The sequence below is a fragment of the Macaca fascicularis genome, chromosome 1 (assembly GCF_037993035.2).
Source record: "Macaca fascicularis isolate 582-1 chromosome 1, T2T-MFA8v1.1".
Taxonomy (NCBI): Eukaryota; Metazoa; Chordata; class Mammalia; order Primates; family Cercopithecidae; genus Macaca; species Macaca fascicularis.
Window position 1 is genome coordinate 112,432,836 of NC_088375.1, and position 22,363 is coordinate 112,455,198.

At 45.8% G+C, this 22,363-nt stretch overlaps 1 protein-coding gene across 5 annotated transcripts; it reads left to right on the forward strand.

Annotated features, from left to right (window-relative positions):
* The first annotated feature begins 3,638 nt into the window (after positions 1-3,638).
* Positions 3,639-20,738, forward strand: GJA5 (gap junction protein alpha 5). 5 transcript variants are annotated; one of them, XM_065546904.2, is made up of 4 exons: positions 3,639-3,738; positions 4,241-4,452; positions 12,167-12,421; positions 17,657-20,738. In XM_065546904.2, exon 4 carries the CDS (start codon positions 17,690-17,692, stop codon positions 18,764-18,766), a length of 1,077 nt encoding a protein of 358 aa, XP_065402976.1. In that variant the 5' UTR covers positions 3,639-3,738; positions 4,241-4,452; positions 12,167-12,421; positions 17,657-17,689; the 3' UTR covers positions 18,767-20,738. The 5 variants fall into 5 exon arrangements, with proteins under 5 accessions (XP_065402976.1, XP_065402975.1, XP_065402973.1 ...); XM_065546903.2 differs by lacking the exon at positions 4,241-4,452 and adding an exon at positions 11,689-11,847; XM_065546901.2 differs by lacking the exon at positions 4,241-4,452.
* Positions 20,739-22,363: the final 1,625 nt, after the last annotated feature.

The window sequence follows — 22,363 nt, forward strand, 5'->3', positions numbered from 1 at the left end:
AAAACCAAATACCGCATGTTCTAACTTCTAAGTGGGAGTTAAACATTGTGTACTCATGGACATAAAGATGGCAACAATAGACCCTAGGGGGTAATAGTGTCTATTGCATTGAAGGAGGAGGGAAGGAGAGAGGCAAAGGTTGAAAAACTGTCGGTTACTATACCCACTACCTGTGTGACAGGATCAACTGTATTCCAAACCTTAGCATCATGCAATATACCCAGCTAACAAACCTGCACAGGTACCCCCCGAATTAAAAATAAAAGTTGAAATTAAAATAAATAAATAATATAAAAAACATTGCTTTTTCTTCCCCTTCATTATAGCACAACAAAGAGCTCACTCTGTATGAAGCTGTTTCCCAAATGATTTTTTTCTCACATAATTTAGCACTTTATCATCACTGGCACACATACATATAGGATACTACCCTTTATACTAATTGTTTTCTCTCAACAGCTCTTTTCTACAACTAGAACATCAGCTCCTTATGGACAAGGAGGGCCCTTGTTTCTCACATAGAATAGGCTGGGCCCATAGGAGTAGCCAATGATTCTTGTTGAGATGAGACCCTGATTATAGTTGAGAAGGTCTTTATAAGGTCATTTTTCTGTCTTTTTTCTCAAAGTAAAGGAATGTGAAATGTACCTGGTACAATGCTTGGCACATATTAAATGTTGAATAAAGTTTATTTTGCAATCCCACCTCTACAGCCTTTCCTTTCAGGTATGATTTACTAATTCTTTGACTGGTTTGGGCTTCCTCTCTAACTCCTCTCTGAGTCCTCCATATTTTGTAAGGTGTGGAACAGACTTTGACACTCCTTTCTAAGACCGTTTCTTGTGTGAAATGTGAGGAAGAAGGGGAGGTGATGGCAGAACCTCAGTTCCCACCCTTGGCCCTTGTCCTGTCCTTTCCTCTGGTGCATTGAACACCTGCTTATGGGGTCCTTCTTAGCTATGTGGTGATCGCCAGTTTCAGTCCCTTTAGAGAATCACCTCACATCCACAGCCCAAATGACCTTTTTTTTTTTTTTTAACTTTTGTTAGTTAACTTTCAGGTTAGTTCTGGTGCCTATTCTGGGTGCCTGAGCCAGGTGAGGAATAAACCACATTTCTGAAGGCCTTGCTGAAGCAACATAGCTGTCCTGGAAGCCATGCTGAACGGTCCCGGCTGGAGAGCTGTGTGACCTCGTTGACTTGGGATGATCCCAGTCAGAGACCTCAGCCTTCTCCCAGCCCTGAGGCAAACTTCCCGGACTTCCCCTAACAACCCATCCAGTTTCTTCACTGCTTTAGTTCTCCGTCAGCCAAGCACGAAGGGAAAATTTACCTTGTATATCCTGCTCTCCCTCCAGGGTCGTTAGTGTGTCTGTATCTGGGCAGCTCTTCCCTTCTGCACATTCAGAGGAAAACGGCATTCTCCTGTCATCTCCAGGCCTGCCCGAGATCATCTCTCCTCTGGCAGCCCAGTGATCTAGGAGTGTACATTCCACTAAACCTTCCCCACTCTCAGACCATCTCCCAGCTGAGACTTTATGGGTTCTTTAACTGGCTACCTCCTGGATGGAGATAACAAGATGTTGCTAGGTGTCCCCTGCTCTTGTAGAGAGGCTGAGATGTAGGGGCAAAGTCACAGTGTGAAACTGGTGAAACTAATCTCTGTTTTGGAGAAGCAGGGTTTGCTATTCGTTTCATATGCTGAATTCCATCACAGGACTTTGGTACAGCCATGGCAAGTACGGGCAGGGAGGAGGTAGGTATAGTATTGTGTACTGTATTGTATTGTATTGTATTGTATTGTATTGTATTGTATTGTATTGTATTGTATTGCATTATTTTGCAGCCACATCTACAGTACCTCCGTGTTCCCAACCATTCTATGTGCCTTTCATATCCTCGTTAGTCCTCATGACAGCCCTGTGAAGTACATAATATTCCCAATTTACAGTTGAGGAAACTGAGATGCATAGAGGTTAACTTGTCCAATGTCACACAGCTAGTAAGTGGCAGAGTCAGGATTCAAACCCGGTCAGGCTGGCTCCAGAATCTGCTCTGATGCTGCATAAAAGTGGGGTAAACTCTGGCTAAGGAATCAAGAATCCTGCATTTGCTTTCACCAGGGTTGTTGCCTCCCTCAAAACTGGAAATTCAGCCCCTTGCTCTTTTCCCTCTTGCTGATCCTAAGCTCATTCACCCATGAAAAATATAGCCCATTAAGGAAACATCTTTGTAGAATCTTGGAATGCTTGTGACCGGTGCTTTGTGGGAAAGGCATGTTTCAGGTGATGATGTGGAGCAAACAGACCGTTCTGGCTTCCTGCCCTGCCTCTGCCACCTACTACTGTATATGACATTGACAAGTGACCTTTTCTCTGGGCCTCAGTTTCCCTGGCTGTTCCAGATGATCACTGAAGTTTTCTTTAGCTCTCATAATCTGTGGGCTCTTAGTCATTGTTTTGTCTGATTTCAGTCCACTCATAGTGACCTCTGTTGTTGACACTTACCTCATTCCAACTGGGTCCATGGCTAAGTGTTTAAGTTGAGGAGTCTGGGGGAGAAGTTGGAGAGTGGGAGGGTTTGAGGGAAGAGATACCCCAGTTTCTGAATGTGGTCACCTGTGGCATGTGATCTAACAAGAGCCAACCTTACTTTCATCAGTTCAATTCCAGCTGGGAGACCTGTTTGCTTTCATGGAAGGAGCAATAAGGTAAACGTTGGCATTGGTGAAAACTTCTAATCCTGATTCAACCACTTACTTTACACACTGGGTCACCATAATCATGTTACTTAATTTCTCTGAACCTCAGTTTCCTCAAATGTAAAATGCAGAAAAGGTCTACCTTATAGAATTGGAAATGAGAATGATTGAGATAAAAATAGGCAACATATATATGAAGTCTCTAACCCAGTGCCTGATGCATAGAAGTGGCTCGCCTCTCTTCAGAGGAGAAGGGGAGAGAGTATGATTCTGGCAGTGAGGAATGCCCTCCACTTTTGGAGCTGGGAGGTCAGCGTTTCTTTCCTTTCAGGTTAGTCCTGGTGCCTATTCTGGGTGCTGGATGGTTGTGACTTGTGAGACCGTGTTTTCCTGTGCTGGCTGATGCTCAGTTCTTTGGTATGGGCATAGTGGAAATCCCAAAAAAAAGGCTTGTTACGTGAGTGAACACCCTCTTTTTTTCTGATGATGGGAAAAGGATGGGAAGAGGGATCTCTCAGGCAGTGCCAATTTTCCTGCTGATGCTCCAGGAAAGCCATGGCCTGGGAAGTCTGAGGCGACGCAGCAGAGGGGTGGGCAGGAAGAGACCTAGGGAGGTGGTGCACCAGCGGCCCGGCCCGGGGGAGAGGCAATGTGGAGGACTGCCGTGAGGACAAGGACGACAGGCAGACAGACGGGGGAGGGCCGCAGGGAGAAGGGGGCTCTGCCTCCTTGGGGGCCAGGGAGGGGGAGCACAGTGAGCTGAGGCTACAAGAAGGTAGAGGGAAGAAGACTTTTAGAGCAAAGACTCTAAGAGCACAAAAGAGAGAGGGGAGGGAGGGATTCAGAGGGGAAAAGGGGTGGAGAGAGAAAGAGGAGGAAGAAGTGGGAGGAGGGAAGGCGACAGATACGATTAAAAAGAGGGTGGAAGAGGAACAACTGACAGGCTCAAGAGCAAAGAGCGTGGGCAGTTGGAGAAGCAGCAGCCAGAGTGTGAAGAAGCCAACGGAAGGAAAGTCCAGGGAGGAGGAAAAGAAGCAGGTAAGAGTAGACTTGAATTTGAACAACTAAAACTACAAGTGGATATGAAGTAGCCAGAAGAGGGGAACTTGGATTCTGGGCTGGATAAAAAGAAAGCTCTTTCTTTCTACCTGTGAGTTGATTCCCTACCCCTCTCACTATTTCCTGTGACAGTGAGGTTTGGATATATTAAAAAGGAAGGTTTAGCGAAGCAGCAGATAAATTACTTCTTTGATTTAGAGGGAGCTGGAGAATTGTGAGTGGAGGGCCCTTGGGGTTCCAGCCTACTCTTGTGGAGTTCAGTCCTCTGGGGGCATCTTAGAAGTGGGTCACCAGTCCATTCCTAAGAACTTTTCTTAGAGGGAATTGGCCCTTTAAAAGTAAAACCAACACTGTTTTACGATGCTTCTGCTAGGCATGGAATCTTTTTTCAAAATGCTTTTCGAAGCATCTAGGGGACTGTTCTGCTTTTTTTTTTCCTCCCTAAGGCATGTTGGATGGTTTAAAAATATTCCCTGCTTAGTTTCCTGCAGAGTATCATGTCCCCGCTGTGCAGTGGCCGCATTTGAGAGATCCAGGCTGCCACTTGCAGCCAGAGGAAAGAGGCGTGTGAAACCAGTTAGGAAGCCCAGGAAAGCGCCCACCGAAGGTCTCCTTTCCACTCGCGGTGTGAAGTAGAAGACCACGGGGCACAAAGATTCTGTTAGTTTCTTCCTGGACCTTTCTTCTGAGCAGGTAGTGAAAGAGCCCAAACTCAGGGGCTGGGAGGCCTTGTAACAGACACATCCCCATGCTGGGCCTCGGTTTCCTCATCTATAAAATGGGGAATTTGTAGTGGAAGGTTCCCTCTGGTTCTATACAGCAGTAACGGTGTGTAAGGCTGTGATTCCAGAGGCTCAAAGGCAGCTCAGAACCACTGAAAAAGGGAGGCTCAACCCAAGGATTTCTCATCTTGCTCTGTTGCTAAGTTTTTTCCTTATTCTCCCTCGCAGTATTCCATTATAATAGAGGGATTCCTGGTTCTCACTCCCCAGCAAATCACTGGGGCTGCTGTTTCTGGAAAAAGGCTCTGGCACAAAGAGGTCCAGCTGGCTGTGGGGGGAGGCAGGGCAATGGAGAGAGCACCGAACAGGGAGTCAGGAGACCTGGAACCAGCAAAATTGGAGAGAAGAGACCAAGGGGAGCGTGTGGAGGTGCAGCGCCTCTGACTGCCTGGTGCTGTGGCTCATGGCTGGGGACACCAGCTGGTATTTAGAGGTCTTCTAACCTGACTTTCACATCAGCAAGCCAAGCAGCCTCCATCCCCTCCACCCACTGTCCCCAGAGTCACAGCCCAGCCCAGTCCTTGATTCACTACTCTCTAGGGACAGCTCTGAACTTTCTACCTTCCTGCCAGGTTGCCCGGGGCAGCAGAGCTGTTTGGAGCCTACTCCCCTGGCTGTCCCTCCAAGCCTTTTCCTCACTCAGCACCGGCCGGTGAGGAGTCCCAGTGACCACAGCCTGCAGAGCAGAGAGTACCAGGAGGGGATTCTGTGACTTCCAACCCAGCACTCTCTGAGCATCCCTCACCCACACACGTGACGTCCACAGAGCCACAGCAGTCACAGAATCAGGCAGCCCCACTTTGTCTCTGCCTTGGGACCCCAGAGGTGTGCTTGCTGGGCTCCTGAAGCTGGTCACTGTTCTTATATCTTAACTGCCTCGCTCCCGTCCCCTCTCCTAGTACTGCCTAAGGTTCGAGAACATTAGAACTTAAAGCGGTCTCTTCCATTGCCAGCCTCCTTCTTCAACAAATAAGGAGAACAAGGACTAGAGAAAGGCATGACTTATAGGAGACGACACAGTGAGTCAGGGCTGATTGAGCTGGGAGAGCACCCTGCCCTGGTCACTCATACCAAGGGCTCTTCTAACCTCCATCTCCCTGGCTGTATTTGCCCAGCCTCCATCTCTCCCTGAGTCTCCCTGATTCTTCCACTTGAGCGTCTCTACGATTCTATTTGTTGGTATTGACTCCCACCTGCCCACCTGCTCTTCATCGTCTGCACTGGCTGTTCGTGGGCCACAGGCAGTGCAGGGTGCTGCCACAGTGCCGCCTGGTCTCTCGGGTACTGGCTGACCCCACCTCTTAGGACAGGGGACCTGTCTATGTGGATCAATCAGGACAGGAACTGGATGACCTACCATCTTCAGGGCCGGGGAAACCCAAGGTCAAAGCTCTGCCCCCTGTCCTAGGGAAGAACTCAAGATTCCAGTAGCTGTCTGTGTGAACGAACTCCCATAAGCACCAACCTGGGCTCAAGGGTTGAGCTGGACAAAGGGGAGAGATGACCATTTTCCTGGAAAGCTTCAGGGTTCCTGGAAAGGAAGCTGACTTCCTTCCTATTGTTGCAGGCTGATGGCTCCTGGTGATGCCAGCTTGATGCCACTTGGAGAATAAATTGTTTCTGATATATTAGCAAATAATGGGCAAGTAAAGTTTAGTATTCAACAGCCCACTGAGAGTCAGGAGGTCACAGAATCAGAGGTCTTGAAAAAATCACAGAGGGATCTTAGAGTTTATCTCATTGAGGGGTACGGCTGAAGGAAGAACCTGGGCATTTGGAGTCACATTTGGCTAGGATTTTAGCTACGTGACCTTGGCAAAATTATTTAATGTCTCTTACACTCAGTTTCTTCATCTGCCAAAGATGCTAATAAATATCTTCTTCATAAGGTTTTATGAGGATTAAATAAAGTATTTTAAATGGCTATCAACTAGAAAGGCTTCCCATGACATATACTTCCGAGGAGGTATTGCTGGGTTTTTATGACCACAGATTTTTTTTCTTCTAGGACTCCTTCTGCTGTCCTCTAAGCTGGAAGTCAGAAACTCTGGACTTGCTTCTTGGCTTTGCCACTAACTTGCCATACTATCACAGCTGGGCAAGTCATAGACTCCCCAGATGTTCTAACTTAGAGATGGAAGAGCCTCAACTCTTTGGTTTCACATGTGAGCAAAGTGAGGCTCAGGGAGGGGAAATATCTTGTCTAGGATCACCAAGAAACAGCTGGAACCAGAAAAGAGCTCTCTTCATGAAATGATAACATTGCATTTTCACAGGGGATTTCCAGAATCGTACTCCAATCTGACAACTCCATGATTCAGAACCTCAGGAGAGGACAGAGGTGGCTAGGGATCAAGATGTCCCATACCCTCAGATCACGGAGTAGACAACCCCCCCTTTCTCTTCCAAGTAGAACTGAGCCTGCTTCAAACCTCTCATTGTGAGTGTGCCTTCTGCTTGGTGATCAGATTCAAGAGTGCTGCAGCTTCTCAGAAGAGAGGCATCCCATGACGCATACATTTTATAATATGGAGCCACGTAGAGTCCAACTTCAGGCCTAAAAGCTTGAGTTAAAAACACATTAGGAGGCAGGCTGGACTTGAAACAGGAATGAGAGTGGCTTAATTTGAGTAGGCCCTACACCTCCCTGCTTCTCCAGCTTGACCCAGGAGGTCTGGATGCCTAGTGAAATAACTAATTTATAGACTAATTACTATACTTTCCATTGTCTGTATTTTTCCCATCTCTTGACAGTTACCCTCTTGTACCTGTGCCACGTGAGGGTCCTTGCTGTGTCACTAACCAGCCTGAGGCACTGTCAGATTCTCCATCAAGTTGGCTAGTTGGAACATGTCTGAGAGGAGTTTTTACTGCAAATGTCAGAAAAGAAAACAAGGAACTAATATTATTGAGTGCCTATGTGCCAGATACTGTTCTAGGTGCCTCCACATGTCCACATATTATGTTATCTCCATGAGTAAACATTCCCATTTGTTAGATGAGTTAGAAATAGGGAGGATAAGTGACTTGCCTAGGGTTACACCACTAGAGAGTAATGCAAGCAGGGTCCTAGCCCTATTATTCCTTAGAGACCGGAAGTTCCTCCACCTAACAATTGCTGTTTCTGTTGTTCTTGTTATGATTTCACATCAATGGAACACCAGAGCCCGCTGTTTGGCCAGCCAAGAACCGGGCAGTAGACGCTGCTGCAGCCAAGAACACTTGCTGGCTAAAAAAGGAAATAACTTTCTATATGTGAATTCTGGCCAAATGATGGCAGAGGCCAAAGAGTCTGGGAATCCTGACTACTGTGGGCTGAGGGCCCCAGTGTAATAATTAATTCTAGGAACAGCATATGTAAGAGATGGCCAGCCAGTAAGCCAGAAGCTAAAAGGAAAAACCCTGGGTCTCTTATGAGGCAAGGTAATGTGGGAAAAGTCCCGCTCTCAGAGTTAAGAGACTGGAGTTCTGGGCACAGGCTTATCATCGTCTATCAGTCCTAGTCCTTGGTTTTCTTTCTCGTCAGAGACATAGAGAGGATGTGGGCTTTAGAGTTAGGCTAGCTGGATTCAAACACTTTATGCAGCATTTGCCAGTTGTGGCACTTAGTGCAAGTACTTAGCCTCTGAGCCTCAGTTTTCTCATCTGTGAAATGGGGCAATACTACTTTCCTTGCAGGATTAATGGGAGGGTTAGAAAGTATAGTTATAAAGGGCTTCACACATTGGAAATACTCAAGTTAGTGTTGTTATCACTATTCTTAACTTCCCTGGACCCTTGTCATCTTGTTTAAAAATAAGGAGTTGAGTTTGATTGATCTCTACATTCTGGTCAGCTCTACTGCACTATAAATCTGTGACAAATGGGGGAAATAATAAAGAAATGTGGGTATTATAATAGAATTTTCATTAGCAATTAATTGCATGCGTACTAAGTAACCCCCTTGGAGTAATTAAGAAGGACCTCCCAATATTTTGTTGTAACTTAATATCTCCATTTACTACTCCCTTTCATTCACTTTTTGTAAACATTTTTTCTTCCAATGGTTTAAGAAAATTATTTATCCTAGCACAAATCTTTCTTCACTTTACTCCCTTCTACTTCCTTGGCTTTGAAACAACTGTCTGCCAGCAGGGTGTCGCTGAGTGGACCCATCTGTTCTTGTCAGAATAAAATAATTAAATTTAAAAAGGAGTTAATTATCTGCCATTGGTACCACTGGCTGGAGTAGGAGGAAGACTGAAGTGAGTACTTCATCTCGCTCATCTCTTCTCCCCTCTTATCTCTATCTTCCTTTCCCCTCTACAGTGAGCAAGGTTCAGGGATGCTGGCCCTCAGTGGACTTCCATTTCTGAGGAAGGTGCCCACACTGCCCAACTCAGTAGCTACAGTTATATCATGTGCCTAATCATTTCTCCTGAGGCTGAAGTAGTTTCCCCAAACATAAATCAGGGAAAGAATGAAAATCTTAAATGTAAGAATTAGCACCAATCGCTTACAATCAACTTCCTATCCGAACAATGATCTCAACGAACATTCCCTCTTCAATCATCTTATATAAAAGTGGCCAGCCTTTGACTGGCTAGGATTTTCCAAACAAGAAACTTTAGGTGATTTAGATAGAGTTTAGCACAGCTGTTAAGGCAGGGACACTGCTGCCAGATGAGCTAGGAGCTGGGTTTGACTCCATCTCCACCTCTTACTAGCAGTGTGATCTTGCTCAAGTTACCCTCTCTGAGCCCTGTAAAAAAAGATGAGACGCCATGCATGGTGGCTCATGCCTGTAATCCCAGTCCTTTGGAGGCCGAAGTGGGTAGATCGCCTGAGCCCAAGAGTTTGAGACGAGCCTGGGCAATAGGACAAAATCCCATCTCTTTAAAAAAAAAAAAATACAAAAAATTAGCTGGGTGTGGTGGTGCACACCTGTGGTCCCGGCTACTTGGGAGGCTGAGGTGGGAGGATCATCTGAGTCCAGGAGGTCAAGGCTCCAGTGAGCTGTGATTGTGTCACTGCACTCCAGCCTGGGTGACAAAGTGAGACCCTGTCTCAAAAAAAAAAAAAAAAAAAATACTCCCCACTTCCTCAGGTTGTTGTGAGAAGCAAATGAAAACAGATATAGAAAGACACTTATAGAGTGTCTGGCACATAGAAAGGTGTCAGTGAGTGTTATTTCTATTATTATTATTATCACCTATATCCAAATTCTTTTTTTGTGTGTAACTGGGTAAATTAGGTGGGAATATCAAAGGATGACAAAAGATTACTGAAGTCGCTGAGGATCAAGACCACTCTCTCATGTAATTCTCCCTACATATCCGTTTTAAAGAGAAATGATTGGGGTGAGAGGAAATCAGAAAAAAATGTACACAAATGAATAAGGTACAAAAGAGTTCTGACATGAAGATTCTGCTTGGTGCTTTGCTTTATAAAGCTGCCTTGATGTCTGGCATGACGAAGGGGCTCGATAAACACTTTCTGAACTAAACTGCCCTGACATGATACTATTTCTCAAGCAGCCTTTAAGTGAGGCCCTTTGGGTCCTTTCACAACAGAATTCTCTTAATTGGGAAGCAAGTGAACGCTGCCCTGCGCCACATTCCACTGTATGGCGAGTGGAATTACGGCATGGGCCCAGGGGGTTGTTATTATTACTATGAATAACAACCTTTATTGAGAACCAGAGATTTGTTAGATACTGTCCAGAACATGTGTCGTTGTCCAGAATTAGACTCAGACTCTGTGGAGTGGTCTTGTCATCTAATTTTGACAAGCTTGGATAAGTTCCCCAGTACTATGAGGGCAGGAGGCAGTGAGGGAGTAGTCCACGGTGATGGAATTTCTGCTTGAGACACATTCAGTCCTGCTGAGAGAATGGTTCTGTCACAGGTAGAAGAAAGACTCAGTGGCTTCCATCTGCCTGGTGTTCTGGTCACCATCGTCATTGGGCAGGTGTCCCTAGGCCAGCTTCCCAGGGAGGCCCCTCCACTGACGTGCAGCATGGCCCCAACGTGTTGCTTGGCCTCTGTGTGCATTCTCATCCTTTTCTTCAGCAACTGGTAAAGAATTGCCTTGATCAATTTGGCATTAGGTGTTTTAAGAGACTTAAATGCTATCAATTCATCCATTGTTGTTTTTATAAAGTACATACCACACTGTGCAGGGTGTGGTGTTGAGCACTAAGGGGTTTGGGGTGGGGGGAATTTCAGGAGGAGAATACAGTGATGAACAGAAAAGCAGTTTGTTTTCAAAGAGCTCAGGGTTGAGTGGGAGACAGAATACATGGCTTGTAGAGCAACTAATTCTCAGGTGTGTGAGACCTCAAAGGTGTGTTCAGCCCAAGGCCCGGCTGCTGACTTGGGGGACACAGAAATTATTGTAAAATACTGTATTAGAAGGGCTGTGATGTGTGGCTCCACGGGACAGAACGGGAATCAATAGAAAGAAGAGAATTTTCAAGGCATCCCTGTGGTAGCACCTCACTCACTAGCAATATACCTTCTTAAGCAGGAGAGACGAGAGTGCAGTCACAGCAAGTGTGCTGGGAGGTACCTGTCATCAGCAGCCTATCTAGCTGATGCTGCAGCCACTACTAAAAGACTGCTACAAGCATGGACATTACTAATTGTGCAGTCCTTTACATCCCCAACCCCATTTAGAGGCTTCAGATTAGGCCCTCAGGAGCAAATCATGGACCAAGCATGGCCTATCATGTGAGTTGAGAATAACTCCAAACTCCTAGGCATGGCTGTTAAAGCCCTCCACAATCTGTTTCAGCCTGCTCTGCACTCTCCCTCCATGCTCTGCTCATTGTACTCTAAAACCATGCTGGCTTTCATTTCAATGAATTTGTTCATGCAATCTTGCTTTTGTCTGAAATCCCCTCATCTCTTCTGTAACTCTTCCACCCACTCCACACCCCTACAAACATCGCATACCCCTAACTCCTCCACAGGAGTTATCTCCACTGGGAAGTCCTCTCGAAGGTCTAAAAATTGATGAGATCCACTCTTGGAGGGAAGACGGAATGAAACTTTCTGGCATGCACCAGACTTGAACAGAAACTCTGGAATGAAGCCCTGGTTCTTCCCCCATTAATTGTTTCTTCGAACGAATCACTTTTATATGTTTCCTCCTCTGCAAAACACAGGCAATAACAATCACCCCATAGAGTGGTTATGAGGATTCATTCATTCAACAATAAAAATTGAATGTCTATAACATTCTGAAGGTATTCAGTCTTGAACAGAACAAATATGAACCTGCTCTCTTGGAACCAACAAGAGAATGTAGAAGCACATTTTGAACAGTATGTAAGCTTTTATTTTTATTTACTTATTGTGAGGTTTTATTTTTACTGCTGACCTTAAGAAGAAAGATTTGAGCCTCCTTAGGACCTCTTTTCAATATTACTGCTAGTCAAACATTTTCTTCAATCATTAAGAAAGCATTTATTGTGTACCAAATGAGAGAACCTGATGCAATAAGAATACAAAGTAGAAGACATAGGGCTTTTAACTTTGAGAAGCATAATACCCATTTGAGAGAAAAAGCTGTTAAATACTTGACAGAAGGAATCATGCCTGATTTTATTAATTTTTCTTTTCTTTTTTTTTTTTTTTTTTGAGACGGAGTCTCACTCTGTTGCCCAGGCAGAGTGCACTGGCATGATCTGAGCTCATTGCAACCTCCACCGCCCAGATTCAAGCGACTCTCCTGCCTCAGCCTCCTGAGTAGCTGGGATTACAGCTGCCCACCACCATACTGGGCCAATTTTTGAATTTTATTGGAGATGGGGTTTCGCCATGTTGGCTAGACTGGTCTTAAACTCCTGACCTCAGATGATCTGCCCGTCTTGGCCTTCCAAAGTGCTGGAATTACAGGTATGAGCTACCACGCCCTGCCAATTTTATTAATTTAATAGACATCATTGAGTGCCCAGTGTGTGTCAGGCCTTGCACCTCTTTGGGACTGTTCTCATTACTCAGAACAGTGGTGGGCACATAAAGGGGACTCAGCAAAGTATCTGCAGGTTGACTGACAGACAAATGTTTACAAAACAAGTCTAAGGAAATATATAACCAAGTGTGAGAATGCATCCTGCATGCTGGATGGTAATTTAGAGTCTTCTGGAGTTCAGGAGACACCAAAGAGGGCTGAGGTCAATTTCAGAAGACTTCTCCATTTTGCTGTAGATTTGCGGAGTCAGCGGAAAAGGTTCTGGCTATGAGTTTATGATTAATCCGGGTTGCTCTGAAATGATTTTTGAAAAACATTGGCCGTGTAGGGAGACCACAATGTCACCACAAGAAGGAGCACTGGGCTGGGCGCGGTGGCTCACGTTTGTAATCCCAGCACTTTGGGAGGCCAAGGCGGGAGGACCAACTGAGGTCAGGAATTTGAGACCAGCCTGGCCAACATGGTGAAACCCCTTCTCTACTAAAAATACAAAAATTAACCGGGCATGGTGGCACACGCCTCTAATCCCAGCTACTCCAGAGGCTAAGGCAGGGAAAATTGCTTGAAACTGGCAGGCAGAGGTTGCAGTGAGCTGAGATGGTGCCACTGCACTCCAGCCTGGGTGACAAAGCAAGACTTCATCTCAAAAAAAAAAAAAAAAAAAAAAAAAAGGAACACTGGATTAAGAATGTAGGTGCCTGAGTTTTATTTCTGGCCATTTGGCCATATAGTACACAAAATAAAAGCAGAAAATGATTTATGCTCACTATACACAAAATCCTTCCTCTGGCCCTCTTCCTCTTATCTAGCATCATGTTACTATTGCCAAACAAGTTCCCTAGTGGCCCCTCCAAAATTTGCTTTATCCCAGGATAGGACATGTTGAAAGAGGATGTTGGAGGTTTGGGAGTGAAGAACCTTTAGAGTTGGGATGGTTCTCTTCCAGGTTCTAGGGACCATCTCTTTTTGCCTTGCTGATTTCAGAACTTGTATCAGTGGCAGAGGGCTTTAGAACACAATTCCCTAGGACCCTCCCCCAAAACCAGATAAACCAGATTCGGGCTCCTGCCCCACATTCCCATAACACCTTATACCTCTTTAATGTTAACACACATCATGTTTTATTGAAATCATGTATTTACTGTCTGCTCTTAATTAATGGGTATAAAGACAGTTACACTCAGTGAAGGCAGGGAATCCTTGTTTGTTTCCCCTCCTTCCTGCTGTATCCTCATTGTCTAGAATGATGGCTGGCACCCTGTAGTCACTCAATAAACTTATTAAATGAATGAAAAAAAGGACATTCTAGGCAGAGGGAACATAAGAAGCCAAGATACGTGGGTGAGAAATGGTGAGATGTGTATATGTACATGGGAAACTGTGTAGCTTGAGTGTGTGAGTGGAAAAGCGGAAAAACGACAGCATGAGACTGTACGGGGTTTCATATGGCAAGTTAAGCAGCTTAGACTTTCTAAGTGGTAGGAAGCCAGTGAGGAGGACTGCTAAAGCAGTGAGGTAAATTGCCATTGTGTTTGATAGCATTTATTCATGGCATGGGCAGCTTCCTATGCCCCTCCTAACACACTTCCTGCCAAGAAGCAGATCATAATCTACAAAGTAGTTTATATGCTATACGCCCAGTAAACTCACTGAGTATCTAATCTACAAATTTCCGTGGCTGAGATAGGGGTATCCAAAGGGAGCCAACGTAGCTGGAAAAGTAACTACAGTCAGAGACCTTTCACATTCTAAACTGAGCATCTGGTACACGGCAGCAATTTTAAGTTTCTCTGACCTTGCCTGAGCGTCAGCAGGAAGTCATACATGAAAAACCCTTCACCCTATTTCCTCTGCCTGGGCCCAGGAGGTCTGCCTCACCCCCATACCTCCTCAGATAGTGTCTCTTGTTCCCTCCCAATAAGACGTCCTTCCTAATACTGCCTTTCTGGTTTTCCAAGGTGTTCTTTTCTTGTACCTGTGCTTTACCTCTTCCAGGTGGAATTCCTTGGACAGCAGTGAAGGAGTCAGCAGTCAAGCCTCTTGGCAGACTAGACCAAAGGGTCACATTCTTTGACCCTTTCTGGAACTATTTTTATACTTCCTTGGGGACTTGCAAGGAACGAGTGACAGAGTGAGATCAAGGGAGAAGTCTTCAGGGACTGAGTGTGGAAAACGTGCCCCAAATCCTGGAAGAATATGACCTTTGTTTCCTTTTGTTTCCTTTCTATTTCCATTTTCTTCTCATTTCCTCCCCTTCTACTCTTGCTTCCATTTCTTTTCTCCTTTGTAATGCACCTTTCTCTACTTTCTAATTTCTCTTTCTCCCTCCTTCTTCTACCTCTCATCCTTCCCCAGCACTCTCATTGCTAGTAATGGCTACCTTTGATTCAGTTTCTGAACACTGTGTTAAGTGCTTTGTACGCATCATTTCATGGCACTCTATGAGTTAACAGTATGTCCATTTGGCAGGTGAGGAAAGTGAAACACAGATTGAATCATTTATCTAAGCCCAGCAGACGGTAATAGAAATTTGTCAAACCTCAGTAAGTTAACTCCCGCATCTGTCTTTTCTTAACCCTTACATAGTCTTTTTCTCCATTTCCAACTCCCCCTTGTCCTTGCCTTTTCTTCTCTTCTTTTTATTCCTCCCCTTCTCTCCCTCCTTCTTTTTCTCAGACACTCACCATAGTTCAGTCACTGCACGTGTGTGGCTGACCCTGAAGGTGCTGAACACTGTATATGTGCCCAGAAGAGAGGACAGACAATTCAAACTCTTATCTAATCAGCCATTTTCCTTTTGAGCACATGCTCCACAATTTTCCACATTTGGAGGCTGAAAGAGGGGGCGCTTCGCCACCTATGGAAATGGGCAGATGTCTGATCACAAATGACAGGAAAGGCCTTGATACATGGATGGGTCTTTGATATAGAGAGGAGCAGAGATAAGACCCTTTCTGCTCACTCAGGAACTCCCTCATTCCCAGGGACTCTGTATACTCTCAAGGTTGGGGACCCGGGGTCTGAGAGAAGACAGGGCCAGGAGGTTGGTCCCTGTCAAGGCAACAATCAACTCAAGAGCTGAGGAAGCCTGGACTATAAAATGCACCACCCTGACCCCATCTTTCCCCACAAGGCTGAAGAATGTTCAGACAGAAACCAGGAGCACGTTGGCAGCAAAGATATGAAGGTCAATTTTGAATTTGACAAACCTCTAAAGTCCCACCCAAATCTGAGGTTTTATGATTCTAAGAAAGGAATATTTATGCTCCATTCCCTCCGAGATCTTTGTCATCCTGTTGGTTAGGAATGATTAGAGACTTACACTGTAAGAACATATATTATTCACTAAGTAAGAATTCTGGAGGTAGGGAGCCTCAAGAGTTGCTTCAGAGGCCTCAGGGCACTGGTTGACATTTCTGAGATTCTCTGGACAACTTTAGACATCTTGGTTCATACAACTCTGTCCACAGGCAGGAAGCGGTGGGGGCAAGCGGAGCTCACTCCTATTCACTGGGGGATGGGAGCACTGTGAGTGAGGTTCCCTCTTGTCACAGGGGGATAGGAGCACTGTGAGTGAGGCTCTCTCCATTTACTGGGAGGTAGAAAAACCTTTTCTGGAGCATTCCCTCTACTTTAGATTCTCCCCATACCTCACCTACCAGAACTAACTGCAGAGGAGATTGAGAAAGCAATACCTGGCTTTTTCACCCTGCCAATGGGAGGCAGGCAAGAAACAGGGAATTGGTTTTCTATTGGGTAGGAAACAACAGTGCCTGTCAGCCCCTCCTTCCTTCACTCAACTAACATGCATTAAACACCTACTGTGGGCCAGGCTCTGGTGATACAGAAGAGAAGACAGTCCCCATTTTCAAACAGTCCCTACTGGGAGAACACAGACAGGCAGAGGATTACAACACAAGGCGGCAAGCACTGGGAGACAAGTAAGTGTCCTGGGGACCATCACAGGAGCTGAAGAGGCTCAGCTTCAGGGAAGAGGGAGGGTTGGAGGAGGCAATGACTGGGTTAAGTTTTGAAGGTAAATGGGATTCAGCTAGGAGTGAGGGGACATGTAGAGGTATAGAAGGAGGGCATTTGGAACGACTTAGCATGGCTGGACAAAAGGAACTCATGTGGACAGGCAGGAAGAGGCTGGAAAAGCAGACAAGTGCCAGATGAGGGAGGATTTTGTAGGGACATAAAGTTTTGAGACATTTATTCTGGACATAAGGGTGGATAGATGTGTGTGTGAGAACCTTACTTAAGTGAGACACAGAAACTTAGCAGCAGGGTGAGCTGAGCTGTGTGGTTGGAATGGCTGTGTTGCACTGAGGCATGGGAGATCAACTTTGCCTTACCAGCCAGAGGAAGTGAGCACTTATCTGTGATACGGTTAGCTGGTGTGACCAAAGCACACTTTTTGTTTGCCACCTCCCAACACAGCTGGTCTATGCTGGACGGTTCTGATTTTTGCAGAGTGCTTCCTGAGGGGCCAAATTTGCCGACTGCATCCTCACTCTTTCCTCCTCCACCTAGTTCTGCCCTCTGGAGCCATAAAAATATTCCTTTCCATCCAACAGCCATTCAAACATTTGGAACAGTTGTGGAATGATTTTCAGAATATCACATACCTCATATCACTTAATCCTCAGAATTCTCTGGTGTAGCTATTCCCACCCCCGTCTGATAAATGAAGAAACAGACTCAGTGAGGTAAATGCCCAGAGTCACATTTGCAGATCCCAATCCTGTGTTCTTTTTAATAATCGTGTTTCTCCAGGTGCGGTCCCTCGCAGCCTACATCAGAACCACTTGGGCCACTTGTTGTAAATCCAGATTCCTGGGGGCCATCTCAGACCTCCTGAAGTAGAATTACTGGGGCAAGAGCAGAATCCATATTGTAACACACCTCGATTTCTAGATCCGTTAAAGTGTGGGAGCCATGCTCTAATTTTGCTAATATGGCTACTTTGAATCTTCTCTTTCTTTTTATTTTTGCTGGGAAACGAGAGAGAGCTTTTCTTTGGTTGCTTTGACTTCTAAGTTGCATTGTCTTAACGAACCCACTGGATGGATCAGTGGAATCCCAGAACATGACAGACCTTCCAGACCTTCACATAACATCCTTCTCCTTTTCTCTCTTTCTCTCTCCCCCATTTGCAGAAGTTTTGCCATCTGTGACCTGGCTGTGCCAAGATGGGCGATTGGAGCTTCCTGGGAGAATTCCTGGAGGAAGTACACAAGCACTCGACCGTAGTAGGCAAGGTCTGGCTCACTGTCCTTTTCATATTCCGTATGCTCGTGCTGGGCACAGCTGCTGAGTCTTCCTGGGGGGATGAGCAGGCTGATTTCCGGTGTGATACGATTCAGCCTGGCTGCCAGAACGTCTGCTACGACCAAGCTTTCCCCATCTCCCACATTCGCTACTGGGTGCTGCAGATCATCTTCGTCTCCACGCCCTCTCTGGTGTACATGGGCCACGCCATGCACACTGTGCGCATGCAGGAGAAGCGCAAGCTACGGGAGGCCGAGAGGGCCAAAGAGGTCCAGCGCTCTGGCTCTTACGAGTACCCGGTGGCTGAGAAAGCAGAACTGTCCTGCTGGGAGGAAGGGAATGGAAGAATTGTCCTCCAGGGCTCTCTGCTCAACACCTATGTGTGCAGCATCCTGATCCGCACCACCATGGAGGTGGGCTTCATTGTGGGCCAGTACCTCATCTACGGAATCTTCCTGACCACCCTGCACGTCTGCCGCAGGAGTCCCTGTCCCCACCCGGTCAACTGTTACGTATCCCGGCCCACAGAGAAGAACGTCTTCATTGTCTTTATGCTGGCTGTGGCTGCACTGTCCCTCCTCCTTAGCCTAGCTGAGCTCTACCACCTGGGCTGGAAGAAGATCAGACAGCGATTTGTCAAGCCGCGGCAGCACGTGGCTAAGTGCCAGCTTTCTGGCCCCTCTGTGAGCATGGTCCAGAGTTGCACACCACCCCCCGACTTTAATCAGTGCCTGGAGAATGGCCCTGGGGGAAAATTCTTCAATCCCTTCAGCAATAATATGGCCTCCCAACAAAACACAGACAACCTGGCCACTGAGCAAGTGCGAGGTCAGGAGCAGACTCCTGGGGAAGGTTTCATCCAGGTTCGTTATGGCCAGAAGCCTGAGGTGCCCAATGGAGTCTCACCAGGTCACCGCCTTCCCCATGGCTATCATAGCGACAAGCGACGTCTTAGTAAGGCCAGCAGCAAGGCCAGGTCAGATGACCTATCAGTGTGACCCTCCTTTATGGGAGGACCAGGACCAGATGGGAACAAAGGAGGCTGAGAGAGGAAAGATCTCTCTCTTCTGAACTGATGCTTTCTCACTGTCATCACTGCTTGGCTCCTTTGGACCCTGGGTCTCAATGACATTGCTCATTAATTCTAGAAACTGTAATCAGGGCTCTGGGATAGTAAGAGACATGACTATCCACCCAGACTGCAGTTCCCTCCCCACCCTCTACCCAGTATATGAAGCCTTTCAGGTTACTCATGAAACAGGGTAGAGGGAGGGAAGGGAAGCATGGCCAAAGCTGGCCTGGAAGGGATAGCCAGAGGGATAGAATGACTCTCTCTCTACATACCAGCAACATACCAGATGCATTCTTTAAGTTCCTACCTCCTTGACCTGATCACCCTCCCTCCTCCAAGGAAGAGCTCAAAGTTCCCAGCCAACAGAGAGCATGAATCAAGGAACTTGCATTATATGTGCTCCTTGAGTCTGTTATCTCCATGGACCATTCCTCAGAGTAGTGGTGAGATGGCTTTGGGTTACCTTTGGCTTCTGCCCCCTCTACTCAGTCTTAAAAAGGGTTTCTTGGAACTTTACCAGCAGCCTCAACTTTACAAATGCCTTGGTATATACCTTTGGCAAATGCCCCACCTTGGTGATGTTGCAACCTTTCCTTCTGCCAGGGTGTACACCTAGCCTGTGAAGATGTCAGCTCTGCTAGGGAGTCACTGTACACACAAACTCCACTGGAATTCCTGCCAACATCTGTCATCCTGCAGCTCCTTTACAGTTCAATCCAATGATAGAAACCATCCCTTCCCTTTCTCCCTTGGCTGTTCACCCAGCCATTCCCTGAAGGCCTTATCGACAGGGATATCCAAGAAGCCGTTGTCCTCTCTCGAACCCTGACCAGATCCCCAGCCACTGAGGCCAGTGGAATTTCCCCAGGCCTTGTTAAAACAAAGAAAGCATTGTACTTCTCAGATTCCCCTTGTGGAAAAAAAATTCTGTTGTGAAGATGAAAATAAAATAGGAGAGAAAACACTGGAAAACTATTTTCCCCTCCTATTTACTTCCTTTGCTGACTGCCAACTTAGTGCCAAGAGAAGGTGTGATGACAGCTATGGAGGCCCCCAGATCTCCTTCTCCTGGAGGCTTTAGCAGGGGCATGGAAATAGTAGGGGAATCTCCAGCTCTCTTGGCAAGGCCTTTATTTAAAGAGCACAGAGATTCTTATGTCTCCCTAGTGCCCCTAATGAGACTGCCAAGTGGGGGCTGTAGAAAAGCCTTGCCTTCTCCAGGGACTGGCCTTGTTTCTGTATTCACTGGATCCATAATGGGTTACTGTTGTTTTGGATGAAGGTAAAGGATGCTCAGAATTGTTGGATACTGAGACTTATAGAGAGATTATTGCATTATTAAAATGCACGTGTGTGTGTGTGTGTGTGTATGTGCTGATAGGATGGGTAAAGGCTAGGGGAGTCCTGAAATAAGGAAAGGAAACCACAGAGAAACTTGTGTCTTCCTGCTCTCCTCTCCGGCTGCCTCGCAGAGGGGCTAAGCCTCACTGTCTTGGTGTTATTAACCTAAACAGATAGGCACGAGAGGTTGGGACAGAGGAGGCTAAAGGCTCAGGAGGTTCAACCTCTGACTCACCTGCCCGTCTCTGGGCCCTCTGCTGATACTTGGATGCTATTGTTGGGTGGAAAGAAAAATGAGAGTGGGCAAGTGGAGGAAAGTGACTAGGATGCCATTTAGGAAGGAATGTCTGATCCTCCTAGGTCCCTGGAGGGGACACCTTTTAATCTATTGCCTAGCATTAATATTTTCTCTCCTTCTATCTCTGAAATGTTTTATGAAATGAGCGTTCTTGAATTGGAAGTTCTGTGGGATCAATCTTTGATGGTGAGGGTTTTAGAAAGGAAAAATTAAGTAAAATGTGTAATTTGTCTAAATAAAATCTATCTCTACATCTGTCTCTCTTTTGTTGTCCACTTCATGCTGTGACTACAAGAGGATGGCAGACTTGGTGGGGAAGGGAGCACTTGGACTGTACCCATCAGTAAGCCAGTAATGCAAAGAGCTTTGAAGTCAGGCATGCAAGGGTTAAAATTCCAGTTGCTAACTTACATCTGGACTCCAGCAAGACAATCTCTGAGCCTTGGTTTCTTCATCTGTAAACTGGGCCCCGTTAATATCTACCTCATGGGCTGTTAACTGAGCTGTTAATTACCTCATAGGGCTGTTATCTGAGTTGACTGTAAAGAGTTCAGCAGAGTGCTTGGGAAATAACAGTCATTACATGGTAATTGTTGTTATTATCTGATTATTTTTGTTATTGTTTTGAATACACAGTATTTGGAAATGGGATGTTGAGGGATGATTCCAAAACTTCTCTTTATCAAGCCCACAATCTGCCTAATGTGATCAGATTAACTCACATTATTCTATTCTAACAATTAGAATAGAATTAAACAGGAATTAATGTATCATCAGTTCTAGGAACCATAGGCTCCAGGAGGTGATACATAAAAAACAAACAAAACAAAAAACTAACAAACTACACAGAAAAGAGGGGAGACCTGACCTGGACCTAAAAAATGAGAAGGCTTTAGAGAAGTATAGACCCCAAGGATGAGTCTGTGAAAAAGGTCTTTGTATTACCATTTTACAGATACGTAAAGTGACGCCCAGGAGAGTTCCCTGAGAGTGGGGCTGCTTCTCACTGGCTCCCTGATTGATATTTCATCTATTTGGAAGAAGAGAAATAACTGTTGCTGCAAACAAAGGGTCAAGGGACCGACCACCTAGCCTTTCACCAACAAATGGGTGTCATTTCCGAGAGAAGATTAGGAAAGACAGACAGAAGTGTAATCTTACCTACCAATCAGTCTTCTTTACCAGGGCAGGAAAGCTTTTTTAAAAGGGTCTTGCAAAGAGATCATAGAACGCATATTATGACACCAATATGGAGACTTAGGAGTACCCCTGGCCTCTGTCTGAGGATAAGGTGCTCCACCCAGAGATGCCGCAGTAGTCCAACTAAAGCAAGCACCTGGAACCCATTTTTTTTCTCCTAGAAAAATAAAAATCAGTTTTAAAACATAGTCATTAACATTTAACAGTTCATTTTATGCCGGACTGCAAAAACTAAGGAACTTATAGTAAGATTTCAACCTCATGTATGTCTGCTCTCATTTTCTTTCTTTCTCCCTCCCTTCTAAAGCTTCATCACTAAAGAGCATAATCTGGTTGGTAATAGAGTGAACACACTCCGAGTTGCAGGCCCCTTTAGGCCCATTTCCTTAAATTGCTTCCTCCAGTGCCAGATAAGAACAGAATGTCTACCAGAATGTTTCATTCCAATGGCTCAAGTGTTTAAGTGGTTAAATGCTAATAATACTCCTATGTAAAATCATAGTATGAATGGGTTTCAGATTTTTTCCTAATAGCAAATTGCGATACCAGAGAGAAAAACAGAAGAACAAGGACAGTGGGCATCTTGCAGGCATCTTGAAGGATTGCTGTCATGATGTGGAAATCAGGAAAACAGCGAGGCTGGAGGGAGCTGCCCACGTCCCAATCCTCAGGAAGTTCTGGAAG

What these genes read in the sequence shown, in the direction of transcription:
- GJA5 (XM_065546904.2), top strand. Translation starts at nt 17,690, where the DNA reads ATGGGCGATTGGAGCTTCCTGGGAGAATTCCTGGAGGAAGTACACAAG.